The sequence below is a fragment of the Ricinus communis genome, chromosome 5 (genome assembly GCF_019578655.1).
Source record: "Ricinus communis isolate WT05 ecotype wild-type chromosome 5, ASM1957865v1, whole genome shotgun sequence".
NCBI lineage: Eukaryota > Viridiplantae > Streptophyta > Magnoliopsida > Malpighiales > Euphorbiaceae > Ricinus > Ricinus communis.
The window spans coordinates 9,730,069-9,747,931 of record NC_063260.1 but is presented as its reverse complement, the minus strand read 5'-3'; the positions used below and the strand labels follow the sequence as shown (position 1 = coordinate 9,747,931).

Below are 17,863 nucleotides of genomic sequence, written 5' to 3'. Positions count from 1 at the left end.
AAAACTTTTCAAATAAATAATTTTATATAATTAAAAGAATATCTTAGTTTTAGTAATCTACCAATTAAAATGGAAATTAGTCAAGTAGCACAAAATAGTATTAAAAATGTATAAACTCTTAAATTTACGAAATCTATTTTAGATTACAAAAAACTATGAAAAGGATTACTATTTTAAGATAATAATTGTTTCTGTATTTACAAAATAAGTTAATATTTTCCAAAATTTACTATTGTTTCATAAATTTTATTATTTTCTCAAAAGTAACCATATTTTTATAATACCATATAATTTTTAAAAGAATATAAAAATAATTATTTTTATTAAAATAATAATTAATGTCGTGATTATAAAAATTCTATTAGTTTTCAGAAATTAACTTATTTTTTTATAAATCATCAAATTTAGTAAAAGTAATTATATTTATTTTCATACATAATACATAATACGAAATATAAATATTTATTTTAATTTCTAAAAAATATAAAGATTATTGTTATTTTCTATAAGATAGTAATACAATTATGAAAGTTGTATTATTTTTATAAATTTACCAAATTCTTTTATAAACCATTAGCTTTTGCAAAAATAAAAAATACTTTCATAAGTAATAAGACATATTTTTTTTTTATTTATAGAAAAATGGAGAAAATCGCTATTTTTGTAAAATAATAAATATTTTATGATCATGAAATTTTTAAATATAGTAATGCAGTAAAAGAAATTATAAAAAATTAAGCCGGTTGCCAATCACTTTTAAGACATAAATCTTAATATAAAATTATAGATTAACAGTGTGCAAAAGAAAGTCAAATTATTTTGTTTAAAAGAAATTTTATTTTAAAGAAAAAAAAAAGGCCAAAGTGGTCTATTATTGGTGGAGGGTAAGAGTAGTCCAAGTAAGACTGACTATATGGATTATTCATTTACCAAAATTGATAAATGTATCATTGATTGTTAGATTCTGTACTTTTGCGAATATTAATATTATATATATCCTTTATTGCCAAAACATTTTCTTAAAAATAATAATTAAAAGAACAGAAAAAGGAAACTAAACTTTATTTTCTCCATGAATGATAGAAGAGTTACTGCTCTCTGCAAGTTGGAGGCAGCAGCAGTACTGAGCCACAGGCTACTACTTCACGTGTGCTCGACTGCATCTTCCCCTCATTACTCCCTTTTTCTTTCTTTTTCCGTACAAATAATATATATTTTGGTATCATCAGCTAATTTTTTGGATCCTGTTCTTTCTTTCTTTTTTTTTTTTTTTTTTAATTTTTTATTTAAGGAAATTAAATATTCTGGGTACGTTCTTTTATACAGTATAGATGGATAGATAGATACAGATTTTACTTTGTGTTTCCCATGAAAGACAAGTTGTGGGGGGCAATGGTTTAACTTCTGTGTTCAATTATGCCATTTGATGTATAAAGAAAAAAGAAAAGAAAAGAAAAGCTGCTTGTCTCTTGGTTTGTACTTGTTCTCCTATTATACACTTATATGTTTGCCTACTCATAATTCTTCCATATACGTCTGCCTGCACGCGTGGTCGCAGCTATGGCGTTATTGTGGTCGCATAATCGGGGGGTTAAACATTAGAACAAATAGAAGTTAGTTCTTTTCCTACATTCAGTTTGTTTATTTATTTTTCAAGTAATTCAAAGCACGACAATTATCAGCCTCATAATAAGAAAAAAGAAATTTCCCAAAAAGTAATGTCTTAGTTTGAATTTCAGGTATTGTCAAAAAATTCTGGGATATATTAGTTATAATTTGATCTGAGGAGGATAATAAGCAAAAGAAAATAGATAATAAGTTGTTGTATTTGTGTATGTTTTATATGCATGGTTGAGCTCATTTTGTTTGTGTGGTCCTTGGCATGGCTAGCATACTTTTATGATAATTACCTGTCTGTAGGACTACCAGTGGGCTGTGGACATTATTACTTTGCATGATTTTCAATGCTGAATTTGATCCTACAAAGCTCTAATAGTTGCTGCTTCCTAATCCTATATACTAACACAATTGCCTTTTCTTCTTTTCTTTTTCCAAAAGATTTCCATTGCCGTAGGATAGGACATATATAATAACAAATTTGACAGCCAACAATTAGGAAATCTGGAAAAGAACTAAACCTTTGCATGTGCTTCAATTTGTCACCCCAACTAGGTTATGGAGGACAAAGGAAATATTAAAACAAGCCTGTCAATGTTGACAATTGTTGATTTGAAAAATGACCATTCGATATCTCTTTTCTGCAAAGTCACAAACTCTAACAACATACATATAATCTTCTTTTATTTTAGATTCGAATCTCGATTCATGAAATGAGAAATAAGTAATTTAATGACTGGTTATTCCTATATGTCTATATATATATATAATAAATCTACCAATCTCTTTCATTTGATGATATGTAATTGTATATCATCTTAATTTGCAGAACCAAGCTGTCATCAATTTGATTGAATAACAAAAGATTTTCCAGCTTTACAAGCATTAATTAATCTTTCCAAAGATGAGCATGTGTCACCTTTTGGAAACCTGAGATTCATATATAGAAAGCACATTCCATAAAATAAGAAAATCAAGATAAACATTATCTAACATAACGAATGAAAAATAAAGAGGAAACAAGAAGGAGAAAGAAAAAGATTAACATAATCATAAAAATATTTTTAAGTTAAGATCAGATAATAATAATTTAAAAGAGAGACAGAGAGATCAACTATACAAATGAAACATCATACATTGCCTCATGTAAGTGACCAACCCAATTGATCAAACATATAATTTGAAAAGATTCTTATAACCTTTTAGTTGGCTCCACTTCCACAAGCTCAGAGTCACCCAACTTCCACCTCCCCATGTGTTAAGGTCCCCATTACATTTTGTTTTGATTAAGTGCTTGTCTTTGCTGTTGTTTCTTTCCTTCTTCCTGAGACCAAAATGTTTATTTCTATATTCTTCTTTTCTTTCTCTCTTTAAAGATTGTATATATCTGTCTTTCCTTCTCTTCCAACCTTAGCCCACATTAGGTAATCTTGTGTTATTAGAAGAGGGAAAGGTTGCCAATACCCCCATGTGATCTGGTGTGATCTTGGCCACAATGGGGTAGTGATATTTTAGCTACATATATATATGGTGGGGCTCTAAATGGGACTACTGCCCTTGTGCAAGAAACAACAATGGGGAAAAATCATGACCCTATTGCACGTTACCCCCTCGTGGGCATATCGTAATCGTCCTTGGTACGATTTTGAGGACATTTGACAAGTACACGACACTTGGTGAGCCCCAAGCTCAATCCATCTTCAATTGTAAATTTCTTCATCATAAAATTCTTAGATTCATAATCACAAACACTTGGTGGTTAATTACAGAGCTGCTCAAACATAAGATTATCGATTTCTATGAAACTTGATCACCAGACCTAATCTATCAAACACACGATCCTTGTTTGCCACTATGCACATGTATCTTTATTGTGATGCTAAATCTTTCAATATCTTTTTATGGCGGCTCAAAGAGGATTTTGAAGACCATAGGGTTTGCTTTTGTCACTTCAACAAAAAAAAAAAGTTCTAAAATCCAATTTTCATATCTACTAATTACTTTCTGTTGCATATTCGAAGCCCACATAGTGCTCAATGATGCAATCTTTATACTAAAGTTGATTATTTTTCATTCTAAAAGTCAAACTAGGTTATTATGAGGCAGTACTATTGGATTTCAGTTTTCGTTATGGGACTCTTTGCCAGGATCTCTAGTCATCCCTATTATGCGATTCACATCACCAATATATTTAATGTGTCAAAAACTATATAACCTTCCTCGGGCCATATTGCCTTGAGGATAAAATCAGAAATCCTGAAGCACTGCCTGCCCTAGTACTAATGAGCCAGCCTATACATCTCTTGATTGTAGGATTATCTCTCTGATCCTCAAGCATTGGGCATCAATTTCTAGAAATTTTTAGATAGATTCCATCTCTAAATTATATATGTTCGTCTAATTTTAATTATTAAATAAATAAAACTTTAATAAATAACTAGTTAATCTTTTTTCAGTTTATCTTATCTTTTTGTTTTTTATAATAACAAAACTCATTATCATAGTGTATAAAAAAATAATTTCAATGGATTTTATTATTATAATTTTTCCAACTACTATTTTCTTTATTAAGATATTAAATTATATCATGTATTAGAGAGGTAAAATTTCATTATATGCTAAACATTTAATTAATTTTATTATAAACCGATACTAAGTAAGTATATTCTGATGTAGAAATGCTAATTACTTAGACGTGTACCCATAAATATATGAAGCCACTTTGACGTATATTCTGTGAAAATTGTTCTGGTAAGAACATGTGGTCGTTCAAACAGTTCTTCTTATTATCATGAGATAAAAGATATTGGATAAAATAATAAATAAATTTTCATTGAGAAGTGGTCTAATCTATATACATTCGTGCAATCATTGTCGTTTAATCTAATATTATTCTCAGTTACATCGAACACAGTTTTAGGGCTCAAATGTCGAATGTTGGTCAACATAAAAAGAACAAAAGTATATATAAAAAAATTAATATTAAAACGAATCATATTTTCCTAATGGTGCAATCTTGAGATGGATAAACAATGATTAAACCTATAATTAAGTTTTCTAATATCCAATAACATGCACTCCACAAATCAAGCAACATCGATGCATGTTCTTAATTAGTGAAAAGTAGGATTAGGTAATCATTCATGCAGATCTGATATATATAAAACAAAATACTATATAAATATTTTTTTAATTGTAAGTGCCAGTGCTGAAATACTATTTTATTATCTTAAGATTGCTAGCATGTGTTAGATGCCTCCTAATCTACCTACTCACATGCTCTTCTTCACTATTTTTTTTTTTTTTTGTTTTCTTTTGGGTAAACAAAGCTTTGAACTGAAAGACAGACATTGATTAGCTCCAAAAGCTTATGAGTTTCAAACAACAATTAAAGTATCATGTATAGGTTTTGACTGAGAATTTCAAATCTAATCTGTGGACTTTGATGTTGTAAAACAGTGGATTGAAATTGGTTTTCATCTTCTTTTTCTTTTGGGAGGATTATTGTGTTACTGGTTGTGGTCAATTTGCATAATCAAAGTAGTAATTATCTTATACATATCATATCACATGAATATGTTTTAATTTTTTCAAAAAAAAAAAAAGAAAAAAAAAAAGAAAAAAGAAAATCAAAATGATAATAATTTTGAATTCTAAAAAGCCTGCAAATCTAGTCAAATCTCACAATCAACCAAATCTATATCTTAGTATCATAGTTATAGATTAGACCATCCATTTGGCTGCCCAAGTTGTGGAAAAACTGTCTCTCTGCATCATAGATATAGATAAGTGTATATACACATCGTAATTATAGTTGGATTAATTGTAAATGTTTTTTAATAATACTATACAACTTTTAAATGAATGACCCATATTTTAAATATTTTATATTTAAATAAACAGTGTAAATATATATATATATATATATATATATATATATATTTTAAATTTTATCACTCAATTAATCTTTAGATTATATGTTAGAATTTGAGTTATATATTTATGAATATTATCAAAAGTAATTTTTATTACACTATTAGTAAAATTAATTTTTGAATATACAAATTAAGTGTTATAAATACATCTTTAAATTCGTTAGATTAAATTATAGACTAATATGAGTTGTATAAAGAGTTAGTCATTAGACAAGAAAAAGAGGAAAGTACATTCCACTTATGTGTATATCATCTTGCTTGATTATATTCAGTTTAAAGTGATAAAAAGAAAAAGAAAAAATATCATGGTGTAAGATGAGCATGTAAGTAAGAATCTTCTTTGATTTAAATGAAATAATTTTAGATAAATAATGAACAGAATGAATGAATTACTATAGGATTTTACAGAACTGCCATAGATAACTCAATTATTGGAAAATAATTAAAAAAAAAAAGATAGACAAAGCCAGTGCTGAGTAGCCCTACTATCTGGACCAATGTGTTGGTAATCAGGCAGTTGGTTGGTTGCCCATTTCTACTTTAACTACAAGTGTGAAATACTACTTAGAAATTCATTTTCCTTTTTATTCTTTTCAAGAACTGTTCTCTTGTAGCCCATTGGTTATTACAAAGAAACAAGCTATCACATAAGCATGCATAAAAGAAGAGAAAAAGAATGACAATGAAGGTATTGTAGTGTTTTCTTGAAATTTAAGTTTTCATGTCTTGATCATTTGTCTAGCAACCTGCATCCCACATGCTGTACTATCATAGTAATCATTATAAAACTATTATAACCACATTTCTTTCAATACCAGAAAAAGGCTGATGTTTTCTTGATTCTTTGATTTGTATCATGCATTATAAGTTCAACCATTTGATTCTTCTTTTTTTGGATTTTATTATGCTGGAATATCAATGATTACCGTTTCTTTTTTCTCTTTTTCATTGACATATGGGGGATCTAATTTTATGTGACTTGTACATGCTAAAAGTTAACTAAATGTTAACTCATTTTATATCAGCCTGCATGTTCCATGAAAATCAATATCATTGTGCTACCAGATGTGTGTATATATATATATATAGTGGCTTTGGTTTTGCAATGGATGATATTGGTGATGTTATGGATCCTTGTTGGATCTTGGATTTGAAGCTCAAATGCAGCAAAGCCTATTAGGTCTTGCATTCCCTTAGCCCGAAACTCCTTATACCCCAGCCCAAATTAAAGTGCAATTGCAAGCATTTGAAGAAATCAATGAATAGGGTCTCGTGAGGTAGAAGAAAAGCAAGCATATGTTACAATGTAAAGGATAATCGATGCAAGAATTATTATAAACCTATGAATACGTTCATTCTTCTTTTATTATCAGTCTTTGTTAACAAAGAACAATGCCTTCTTTTCTTGCATTGATCCTTCAGCAATTATTTTAAGTAAATCAATTCCTTCATATTTTCCCTTCTTGCCCAATATGAATATTTTTCGGTCATTTAAACTGAAATACAAATTTGTCAACTTTCAAAATATTTCACCCTTTTAACTCCCATTTCACCTTAACTGTCAGGGAGAAGGGTCTAGCTTCCATCTCACATAGGGTTGGCTGGAATGACAATTACTGTCACTGCAATTTATCTTGGGCAGTGCAGGCAGCTGAGCTTGATCCAGGCTGCAAGAAATTATGATAAAAATTGGTAATAGATAAAGAGTTTGTAATTGCATAGTGTTAAGTGTCACAGGCCTTCTATACGATTTTAAATATGCCAACCCAATGCTAAATGTAACTTACTAGCTTACCAGACATGCACGGATATCATCACATCCACACAATAGCTTGCCATTGAGTGAATCCACTGCTTGGAATGATCCTCCTCCTTCACTCCTCTGCATCAAAACAAAATTAACGATAAAACATATAACTTTGTGTAATCACTTCCATTCAATTAGTAAGTATTGTTGTATTTTTTCTTTTTTTAAACTTATTTCAGCAGTATTTTGTCAGATGATATCACGAGCCAACTTTTTACGATTACTGTGAATTTTTTTAATGGAGAAAGTTATTATAGAAAAGTTGACCTTATAATAATTAACAGCGACAAAGTTAGCCCATCTGTTGCCTGCAGCAGCATAACAAGTTTGAAGCATGTCCAAAACCTTTGCGGAGTTATCTATGCAAGTAAGTTCTTTCATTGGAATACTCCTGAAATAATTCACCAACACAAGTGATTTACTCTTGTCACTAAGGGCAGATGACTCTGGTCTATTAGAGCAACTTCCTGGATGCATACCACCATCCCCATCTGCACAAATAATTATCTGACAAACATTAATTATATGTACTGATTTTTTACTATGCTATGGGTAGAACAAGAATCTCTTGATTAAATCTTCTTACACTGATTTTCAACCATGTAATTCCACTGGTAAGCAATTCCTTCACTTTTTTCCTTGGATTTAATTGAAGTGAACACGAGTAGCCTATGGTTGTTTTTCACCATGTCGCTAACTAGAGGCCAGTCTTGACCATGTTTGGCCATCATTGTCACAGGAACCCAGTATTTCATCAACCCAGAATCATAGAACACTCTTGTTAATCCTTTAGGGGCTTGCACATAATCTTCTAAAATTAGTGTGACAATTTCTGATGGATTTGCTGATAAGAATTCTTCAATTTCCTTCAGTGTATCAATAGCAGGTCCCTACTATGAAGGGAAAATAAAAATATATATCAACATATATAATTAAGCTTTCAAGAAAGATTGAAAAAAGAAACAAATTAATTAAATAGAGGAGGATAAATGCACATACGAATGCAGTATAGTCATGACATTGTCCTTTAAATGAATGGCACAGCCATACATCTCCTCGAAAATCATACGTATCAAGCATCAAGGCTCGAACTCCATTCTAAGATATATGAGGAAAAAGAAACAAGAGATTAATTGAGAACGGCATGCATGCATAAACATATTCAAAGAGAATTAAGGAACAGAGACATACATTAAGCTGTTGTGTGACATTGTCTTCTTGATTTGTAACTGTGAGCCGAGGGATTCCAGTGCGAGATGGATATCCAGCAATAGCAAAGGCATTGTGTGTTGTCAAGAATGCATATTTGTTGAAAGGCAACGAATTATTCTGTTGAACAATGCAGTAAGAAAACAAGTAAGAGTATATTATGTTTTTAGCATTGCAAATTGCAGCCTTGATAATACCACAGAAAATCAAGAGTGATGTTAAGCCAGCCACAATTATTAAATTCCCACTTCCATGGAGCTGTCACAATGACCAGTGGTATTAGCAACTATTACAAGTTCTATTTCAATTTGGAGATTTTCTAACAAGAAAGTTCTGGAGATTTAATGAAAGAGAGCCACTCCTTTAGTAATCAAAAAGGAAAATGGTGTGTTCATAACGACTATATTTATAAACTTACAAAATTCTTTCGTGTATTTTCTTTGGTTTACATATAAAATGTTCAAGAATCGATGTCCATTTCTCCTTTCCTTTTATTTTTTTTTCCATAAAAAGAACTCAGTTTTTATTAGCTCTTTCTTAAAAAGTTGTAAGCCATTCATGAAATTTGTGTTTAAAGTTAAAAAATAATTATTTGCCAATTGTTATTGTTAGTGAAGTTATGTGGGCTACACACTATATTTTAGTGCGACTTCTATATATATAGAATCTGCTTACTTACAGGGGATGAATTTTAATTCCTAATCACTTGAGTAATGTAAAGGTTGTAATTATAATTTAATATAACTAGTTATTTAGCCGTGCGTTGGACGGTTATTATTATTATTTCGATTATAAAATTAAATTTATAAATACAATTTAATTAATCGTTTAATATTTAATATTAATTTATAATAATTTTAAAAATAATAGCGAACTAACTATTTTTAAATATTTTTAAAATTTTATTTATATTATTACATTAATAAAATATGTATTTATTAATTTATCTTCAAATTAATACTATCAATAAATTATTTTTAGAATATTTATTTATTAACTCTAATATTATATAAATTAACACTATTAATATAATTAATATTACTATTATTTAAAATAAAAATTATTATATAATTAAAAATTAATTTATTAGTGAATATAATATTTAGAATATTATTTCTTATAATTAGAATCATTATCTAATTATAAGGCTAATTTATTAATAATATGTTATTTCTTAGGATTAGAATGAGTATTTAATTAGGAATGTAACTTATTAATCAATAAATTAATAGAAAAAACTATAAATTACATATAAACTTGAATTCTATGTGCCAAAAATAGTACACATGTCAAAATAAAAATCTTACGTGTCAAAAATTAAGTACATTTGTCAAAAAATTTTAGGTCTTAGAAATTAATATATATATATATATATATATATATATATATATATATATATATATATATATATATTTGATTTATTATTCTATTAGCTTTATATAACTAAGGGTAGGTAATTATTTTTCTTTTTAACTCAATGATTAAAGAAATAATCCATATTTAGCCTATGTACTTTTATTGTTTTCGGGTTTGATCCTTGCACTTTTGTTTCGTAACATTGGGTCCTTGTATTTTTTTTTTTTATCTTACTGTGTTAGGTAAAAAAATTTAATAAAATGATTAAGGACTTATGGTTAAAAATTAAATTTTAAGGACTTGATATGTAAGAATAAATAATATAGGGATCAATTAGCATATTTTGTACACAAAATTAATACTCTCGAGAAAGGATTTAAATTTTATAAAAATAAAAATATAAGGACAAAATATTATGGAGTGAAAGTATAAGGAGTCCTACTAAAAATAATAAAAATACAAGGGACCAAATATGGGTTAATCCATGATTAAAAATGGCTGCCTTGTAACGTGGAATGTCATGTAGTCGATCTTTAACTCTTGGGAGCCCATCTCTTTATTATGATAAAAATGACAAATCAAGAAAAAGAAAGACTATAGTAAAGGCTCGCGGTTTATAAGGACTAAACCCCCGGGCCCACGTAAAACAATATTTTTAAAATTTCATACAAGATATAAATCGGTAAACTATTTTCTATTACGTTAATTTTCTTTTAAATTTTAATAAAATTAATAATTTATTTATGTTACCGACTACTAAATTAAATTTTATATAATATTCTTTTATTTGCTCTTATTTTTATTTTTAATAAAATTTAATCTTAAGTAAACGTATTAAAAATATTTATATTTTAAAATGATATTGTATAAGTTTATTTTAAATTAAAATAAATAATAATTAAGAATTATGATTTTTATAAATATTAAAATTCTTTTGCATTAGAATTTATTTTAATTTAATCATAAATTGATTTTAATGAGTTTAGTATTGAATAAGAAATGTAAAAAATAAAATTATTAAATTAAAAAATAGTAATTAAATTTGTTAAAGATTAAAAAATTGATTTTTATTAATTTAATTTCTAAATTGAGATAAAAAAGTAATTAATTTTTTTAGAAATTAAAAGAATTTTAATGTAATAAAAGATATAAAAACCGACTTATTTAACCTAAAACAATGAGAAAAACAAAATGGGCCATAGCATAACTTCTTACGCCTTATCACAGCCGCAAAACAGATACTGCGTGGCGTGAAATGCTTTTAAATTGCTACCTTTTAGTAAACTTCCTAGAAACTGCTGAAATGTCATGTTTCTTAATGATTGATATCAGCAATTCCCATGAATAAATAACAAATAAAACTGATGAATAAAAAGCATAAAGAGGAAGAGAGAAACAGGTATACCAGAATCCTGAACTGGTCTGTGGCTGTCGACCTTACACACTTTGAAGCTGAAAATCCTTCAATACAATAGAAACAGAACAATCCATCTTCACAGTCTTGGTCCGACGAGCATTTATCTAACAGCTAAAATCAATTCATCACACCATCCACAAAAAATAAAAATCAGAACAATATATAACGCAGCTCTTGAAACCAAAACTAAATATATCAAGGTGAAAAAAGAAAAGGGTTTCTCGGTACAAACCCCACAAGGACCATCAGAGCAAGCTGAAGCAAAGCTAATAAGCAATGAAGCTGTGATCAAAAGTAGGTTTTGAGGAATACCCATGAAAGGGAATTCTTAAGGAGATAGAAAGGTATAGAAAGAGGTCAGGGATGCGAGTGATATAGAGCTTAACTTAAATATGATAAAGAAGAAAAGGATGTTGGCAGAGAAATGAAGGGAAACTCCCACACAACACAAGAACCCAAAAGAAAACAAGGGTGTCTGTGTGTGGTACTACAGAATATTAAATGTGGATATTTTTAGTGGAAGTGGCACACAATGAGAAAAGAGTTAGCTGCCCCAATCAAGGACAAGGATACTGGTGGTGGTGGGAGAGAATTGGACAATGGCGTGCTGTGAAATTGAAGGTGTAAATTATTAGTTTTGGAAGAATGCTTGTAATTAAATATGTTGGTTGCATTTTCCACCTTGAAAAATCCTTTTTCTTTTCTTTTTATTCTTTTGAAGAAAAGGATTGATTGTCCATAAGGACGAGCAGGTTAAACAACTACTACATTTTTTTTTTTTTTTTTTTGGAAATTGTTATTTCCCAAAACTACTGGTTAGGACCCCAAAAGAATATGATATTGATTAGTTTTCGTTCATGCCAATCATGGTTTTAATTCATTTTCTTAATAGACTTTGGCTCTAATCTAAATATAATACCTCACAAGGCGATTTCATTACTAATAATGTTGCACACAGTTAGTAAGTAATTATCAATTTTAAAATGATATATATAAACAAAGAATTGACAATTGGATTTAAATTCAAGAAGCAAATCTATTAGAAGTAGAAGTGGCTGTTGAGTTAATTGTGTAGTTTGTCATTATGATTTGGTGCAATATCTCAATTATTATATCCAAAACTATTTATTTATACTAATTCTAATGCACATTTGCCCCAATTGCTATTTTTCTCAGGAAGAACAAGCTCTTGAAGTTGATCCAGCCTGCATTAAGAAGCAGAAAACTTATCAAATTACAAGGATCATAACTTAATATGGAAAACAAATAATTAATTAATACCAAAATGTATTGTTGCTTACCATGCATGCATGGATATCATCACACCCACACAACAACTTCCCATTCAGTGTGTCCACTGCCTGGAATGATCCTCCTCCTTCACTCCTCTGCATTACAATAATCACAAGGGGGGTGAAAAGAGTGCAACTTTGTTTCTCTTACATTCAAGAATGTAACTATATTTCAGCCTTTCCATAATTCTGGTTTCTTTTTGTGTTAATCCAATCTCCATATGAGATAACCTTTTTCTTTTTTAGTGAAATTCATGATCTTAAGAGAGGAGGATATCAAGGTCCAAAGTTTGAACCCCTCGATCCTTTTGTAAAACAGAAAAGAATCTGAAAACTAAAATTCTAATGGTTATTAAAAAGAACAATTGAAACGCATTTGAAAATTATATATACTAATCTTTCAAAAAATTATAATTTTTTGGGGATAAGCCTAATTAAGATGATTACCTTGTAATAGTCAACAGCAACAAAATTAGCCCATCTATTGTCAGAAGCACCATAACAAGTATGAAGCATATCAATGAGATCCCCTGAGTTATCATGACACGAGAGATCCTTCAATGGAATAGTCCCAAAATAATTTACTAACACCAAGGATTTAGTCTTGTCATCAAGAGAAGATGATTCTCCTCTATTTGAACAACTTCCTGCCTTCATACCATCTTCTCCATCTACCAAAATTATATGTCAAAACACTGATTATTTGAATATATATATATATGATAAGGGTAATTGTAAAGTTGCAGTTTACAATGAAATCGTGAGCTTACAGTGATTTTCAACCATGTAATTCCACTGATAGGCAATTCCTTCAGTTTGTTCCTTGGATTGAATTGAAGTGAACACAAGTAGCCTTTGATTGTTCTTGACCATGTCACTGACTAGAGGCCAATCTTGACCATTTTGGGGCATGTTTGTCACTGAGAACCAGTATTTCATCAACCCAGCATCAGTGAACAGCTTTGTGAGTCCATTAGGGGCTTGAACATAATCTTCTAATATTATTGTCACAATTTCTGATGGATTTGCTGATAAGAATGCTTCAATTTCTTTTAAGGTGTCAATAGCAGGTCCCTGAAAAGGGAAATTAAGGAGATTTATTTACAATAACTCTTAAAAGAAAAAAGAAAACATGAGGTATAAATGGACATACAAATGCAGTGTAGTCGTGACATTGCCCTTTAAATGAATGGCACAGCCATACATCTCCACGAAAATCATATGTATCAAGCATCAATGCTCGAGCTCCATTCTGTAAAAAAATAAAAACAATAAATTTAGGGTTAGTTATATCAATGAAGATGGTAATATATGTATATGGCAGGAAGCAGGAAGCAGGAAGCATACATTAAGCTGTTGAGCGACACTGTCTTCTTGATTGGTGAAAGTGAATCTCGGAGCTCCAGTGTGAGATGGATATCCGTCAATTGCATATGCATTGTGGGTTGTCAAAAATGCATATTTGTTCAATGGCAGAGAGTTATTCTATATCGAGATACATACCCAAAAGAAAAACAAATTTAATAAAATTAGCTAATATTTTGTTCCAAAATTTAATACAATGTTTAACATTTTCTAATAAAATTTCAATTAAATAATCAAAATTAAAAATTAAAAATCACAAAATATGAGATAATTCATGTTCAATATCAACAGGAGAGAAGATGTATATTTATTTCTGATTTTTTTTATATGTGTGTTTAATTTTTGACATATAGAATTTTTGTTTGACATGTATATTTATTTTGACACGTGAAATTCAAGTTTATGTGTAATTTTATAGTTTTTTTATTAATTTAATGATTAATAAGTTACATTCCCTATTAAACACTAATTTTAATCCTAATAAATAACTTATTAATAATAAATTAATTTTCTAATTACATAATAATTAATTTTTTAATTAGATAATGATTAGTTTTCTAATTAGATAATAATTATTCTAAAAAATAGTATATTAATTATATTTTAATACTATATTAACTAATAAATTATTTTTTTATTAGATAATGATTCTAATTATAAAAAATAATATTTTTAGATATTATATTCACTAATAAATTAATTTTTAACTACATAATAATTAATAACTTAAAAAAATAGTAATATCAATTATATTGATAGTATTAACTTATATAATATTAAAATAAATAACTAAAAATTTTAGAAATAATTTTTATATTATTGTATTAATAATTTTTTTGAAAAAAATTAAGAATATTTTTTTTAAATTTGCTATTATTTTTTAAAATATTATAAATCAATTGTTATTATTTTTTAAAATATTATAAATTAATTTGTAATTATTTTTAAAATATTAAAAATCAATATTAAAAATATTAAAAGATTTATTAAATTGTATCTATAAACTTAATTTTTTATAATCATAATAATTTTACAACGTATGGGTAAACTAGTATATATTAATTTTTGAAACTTAAATTTTTTTTTACATGTGTGCTTAATTTTTGACACATAAGAATTTTGTTTTGATGTGTACTATTTTTTATACATGTGATTCAAGCTTATATGTAATTTTATAGTTTTTTTATTAATTTATTAATTAATAAGTTATATTTCTAATTAAACACTAACTTTAATTTTTTTTAAATAAAATATTAATATATTTAAATATTATATTAACTAATAGATAGTTTTCTAATCAGATAATAATACTAATTCTATCCTAAAAAATAACATATTCATTATATTTTAATATTATATTAATTATTATATTAATTTTCTAATTATATAATAATTCTAATTCTAGAACTTAACATTTTAAATTATATTTTTAATATTATATTCAATAATAGATTAGTTTTTTAATTCACGTAATAAATTTTTAATCTTAAGAAATAGTAATATCAGTTATATTGATAGTATTAATTTATATTATATTAAAACTAATAAATATTTTTAAAATAATTTTTATATTATTTTACTAATAAAATTTTAAAAAAATTCGACATATATAATTTTTATTTTGACATATATAGTATGTTTGACACATGAGAATTAAATTTATATGTAATTTTATAATTTTTCTATTAATTTATTCATTAATAAGTTATATCTTTAATTAAACGGTGATTCTAATCTTAAGAAATAAAATATTAATTATATTAATTAATAATTAACTTCCTACTCAGATAAAAATATTAATTTTATCTTAATAAATAATATATTAATTATATATTAATATTATATTAAATAATACATTAGTTTTCTAAAAAATTCTAATTCTAATTCTAGAAAATATTATTTTTAATTATATTTTTAATATAAATTTAATAATAAACTAATTTTTAATTATATAATAAATTTTTAATTTTAAAAATAGTAATATCAATTATATTGATAGTATTAATTTATATAATACTAAAATTAATTAATTAATATTTTTAAAATAATTTTTATATTATTATACTAATAAGATTTTATAATTTTAAAAAGATTAAAAATGCTATTTAAATATATTTAGTTTACTATTATTTTTTAAAATATTATCAATTAATAAATACATGTTAACATTTTTTCCTATGAATATTAGTATTATTGTCACTAACATTTTTTTATAATACTTTTGGTTGAAATCCATTGAAAAATTCATTTTATTTGAGAAAAAATATAAGAGAAAAAATATAATAAAAATGATAAAATTGAAAGAGATATTTTTATACTATAAAATGTATTAACTTACTAATATGGAATTCATTTAGAAATTATACATATTATTTTAGAATTTAAATTAGTCATAACTAATTTCACATAAATTTAATTATGCAGCTTTCACGCCATTTAAAGCATATAAATTTTAGATTTTTTAAATAAATTTTATAGATTTCAATCAAATACTATGTTAGTGTTATAAATTTAGAGCAATTAAATTACTCTAAATTAATTTAAACTTAAACTAATCAAGGTTAAATTGGAAAAAGATAAATTAGGAAAATGGACAATAAGAAACTAGTGAGCTGAAACAATTAGGCCATAAATAAAAATTGCAAACATCATTTGGTTGTGACATGTGACCTCCCCAGAAAGATGCCCAATTGCCTAAATGTCATTCCTTCATCAGATAATGTGTAAATCTCCTACTAATTACATATGCATCATATTTCATTAATTTATATAAATATTTTCTCTGTGTTTGTCGTATTTCTTTTCTAATAAGATGATAATTCAGGGAGGAAGTCAGGTTAGCTGAGGATTGAATTTTGCACCCCTACTATTCGTTTCATATAATAAAAATGATAATTATACAAAATTAATATTGCAACAGTATAACATAGAGGTGAAGGAGAAGTACCAGCAGCTTGAATTGGTCTGAGACGGTTGATCTTACACATCTGGAACCTGAAAATCCTTGTGGGCAAGAGAAACAATAAAGTCCAGCTTCACAATCTTGGTCCGACGAGCATTCATCTAATAGCTAATGAATTGAAACTAAGTAGAATTACAAGTCGATCAAACAGTTATAATATCAATATATGTAGTATATAGTACGTGCAAATTAATTTACCGAGAATTAATATAATCGTCTCCAATCCATGACTGTTAAGTTTACGAGTTTAAACTCCATTGGAATCCCAATTAACAGAAACAAGGAAAAAGAAAAACTAAAAGGATATAATACTTTCTTAACATTTAAACAAGAGAGAGGGAGAGAGACAAACCCTGCAATCTCCATTGGAGCAAGCTTCAGCAACTCCAACCAGTAATGAAACTGCGATCAAAATCAGGTTCTGAGAAATACCCATGAAGGGAAATTTTTCAGTTTGGTTGCAAAAAGGCAGGGATGCAAGTGATAGGTGGTCTATATAGCATACAAATTATGGGACTTTTTTCTTGGGCGGAGGAAACAGAGGAAACTCCAAGAAAATCTTGAGCAAGCTAAGGAGTGAATTGCAAAAGCTGATCGAAAGCAACAAGGAGAGAAATGGGTTGGCCATCCAATCAAAAAAGAAAGGACGTAATTAGTAGAGAAGACTAAGCCTAAAGGCACTGCATTCATATTCATAGGAAAGTGTGTTAACATGCATTTATTTTGTAGATTTTTTGGCAGCTTGCTTTTGTATTGTTGAACAAGCTCTCTTTTGTAGTGTCAAACAAGTTTTGAAGCTGCATTTTTAAGAGAAACATATATTAATGAAGAACATCTTTGTTATGACTTATTATTTTTCATACAACAGATGTCCTAACAAAAGGTTGTTTGATACTTATAGCC

At 27.3% G+C, this 17,863-nt stretch overlaps 2 protein-coding genes across 3 annotated transcripts; both read right to left on the bottom strand.

Moving 5' to 3' along the window:
• Positions 1-6,881: 6,881 nt before the first annotated feature.
• On the bottom strand, positions 6,882-12,267 carry LOC8260261 (PI-PLC X domain-containing protein At5g67130). Of its 2 annotated transcripts, none has more exons than XM_015726493.3 (8): positions 11,574-12,267; positions 11,330-11,452; positions 8,551-8,688; positions 8,359-8,457; positions 7,946-8,249; positions 7,627-7,850; positions 7,340-7,434; positions 6,882-7,219 (listed from the first exon to the last, which is right to left on the bottom strand). In XM_015726493.3, exons 1-8 carry the CDS (start codon positions 11,655-11,657, stop codon positions 7,114-7,116), a joined length of 1,173 nt encoding a protein of 390 aa, XP_015581979.1. In that variant the 5' UTR covers positions 11,658-12,267; the 3' UTR covers positions 6,882-7,113. The 2 variants fall into 2 exon arrangements, with proteins under 2 accessions (XP_015581979.1, XP_002531004.1); XM_002530958.4 differs by having other exon boundaries at positions 7,348-7,434.
• A 132-nt stretch (positions 12,268-12,399) lies between these two features.
• LOC8260260 (PI-PLC X domain-containing protein At5g67130) lies at positions 12,400-17,631 on the bottom strand. The gene is made up of 8 exons (XM_002530957.4): positions 17,313-17,631; positions 16,946-17,068; positions 13,981-14,118; positions 13,787-13,885; positions 13,404-13,707; positions 13,081-13,304; positions 12,643-12,729; positions 12,400-12,546 (listed from the first exon to the last, which is right to left on the bottom strand). Exons 1-8 carry the CDS (start codon positions 17,394-17,396, stop codon positions 12,514-12,516), a joined length of 1,092 nt encoding a protein of 363 aa, XP_002531003.1. The 5' UTR covers positions 17,397-17,631; the 3' UTR covers positions 12,400-12,513.
• Positions 17,632-17,863: the final 232 nt, after the last annotated feature.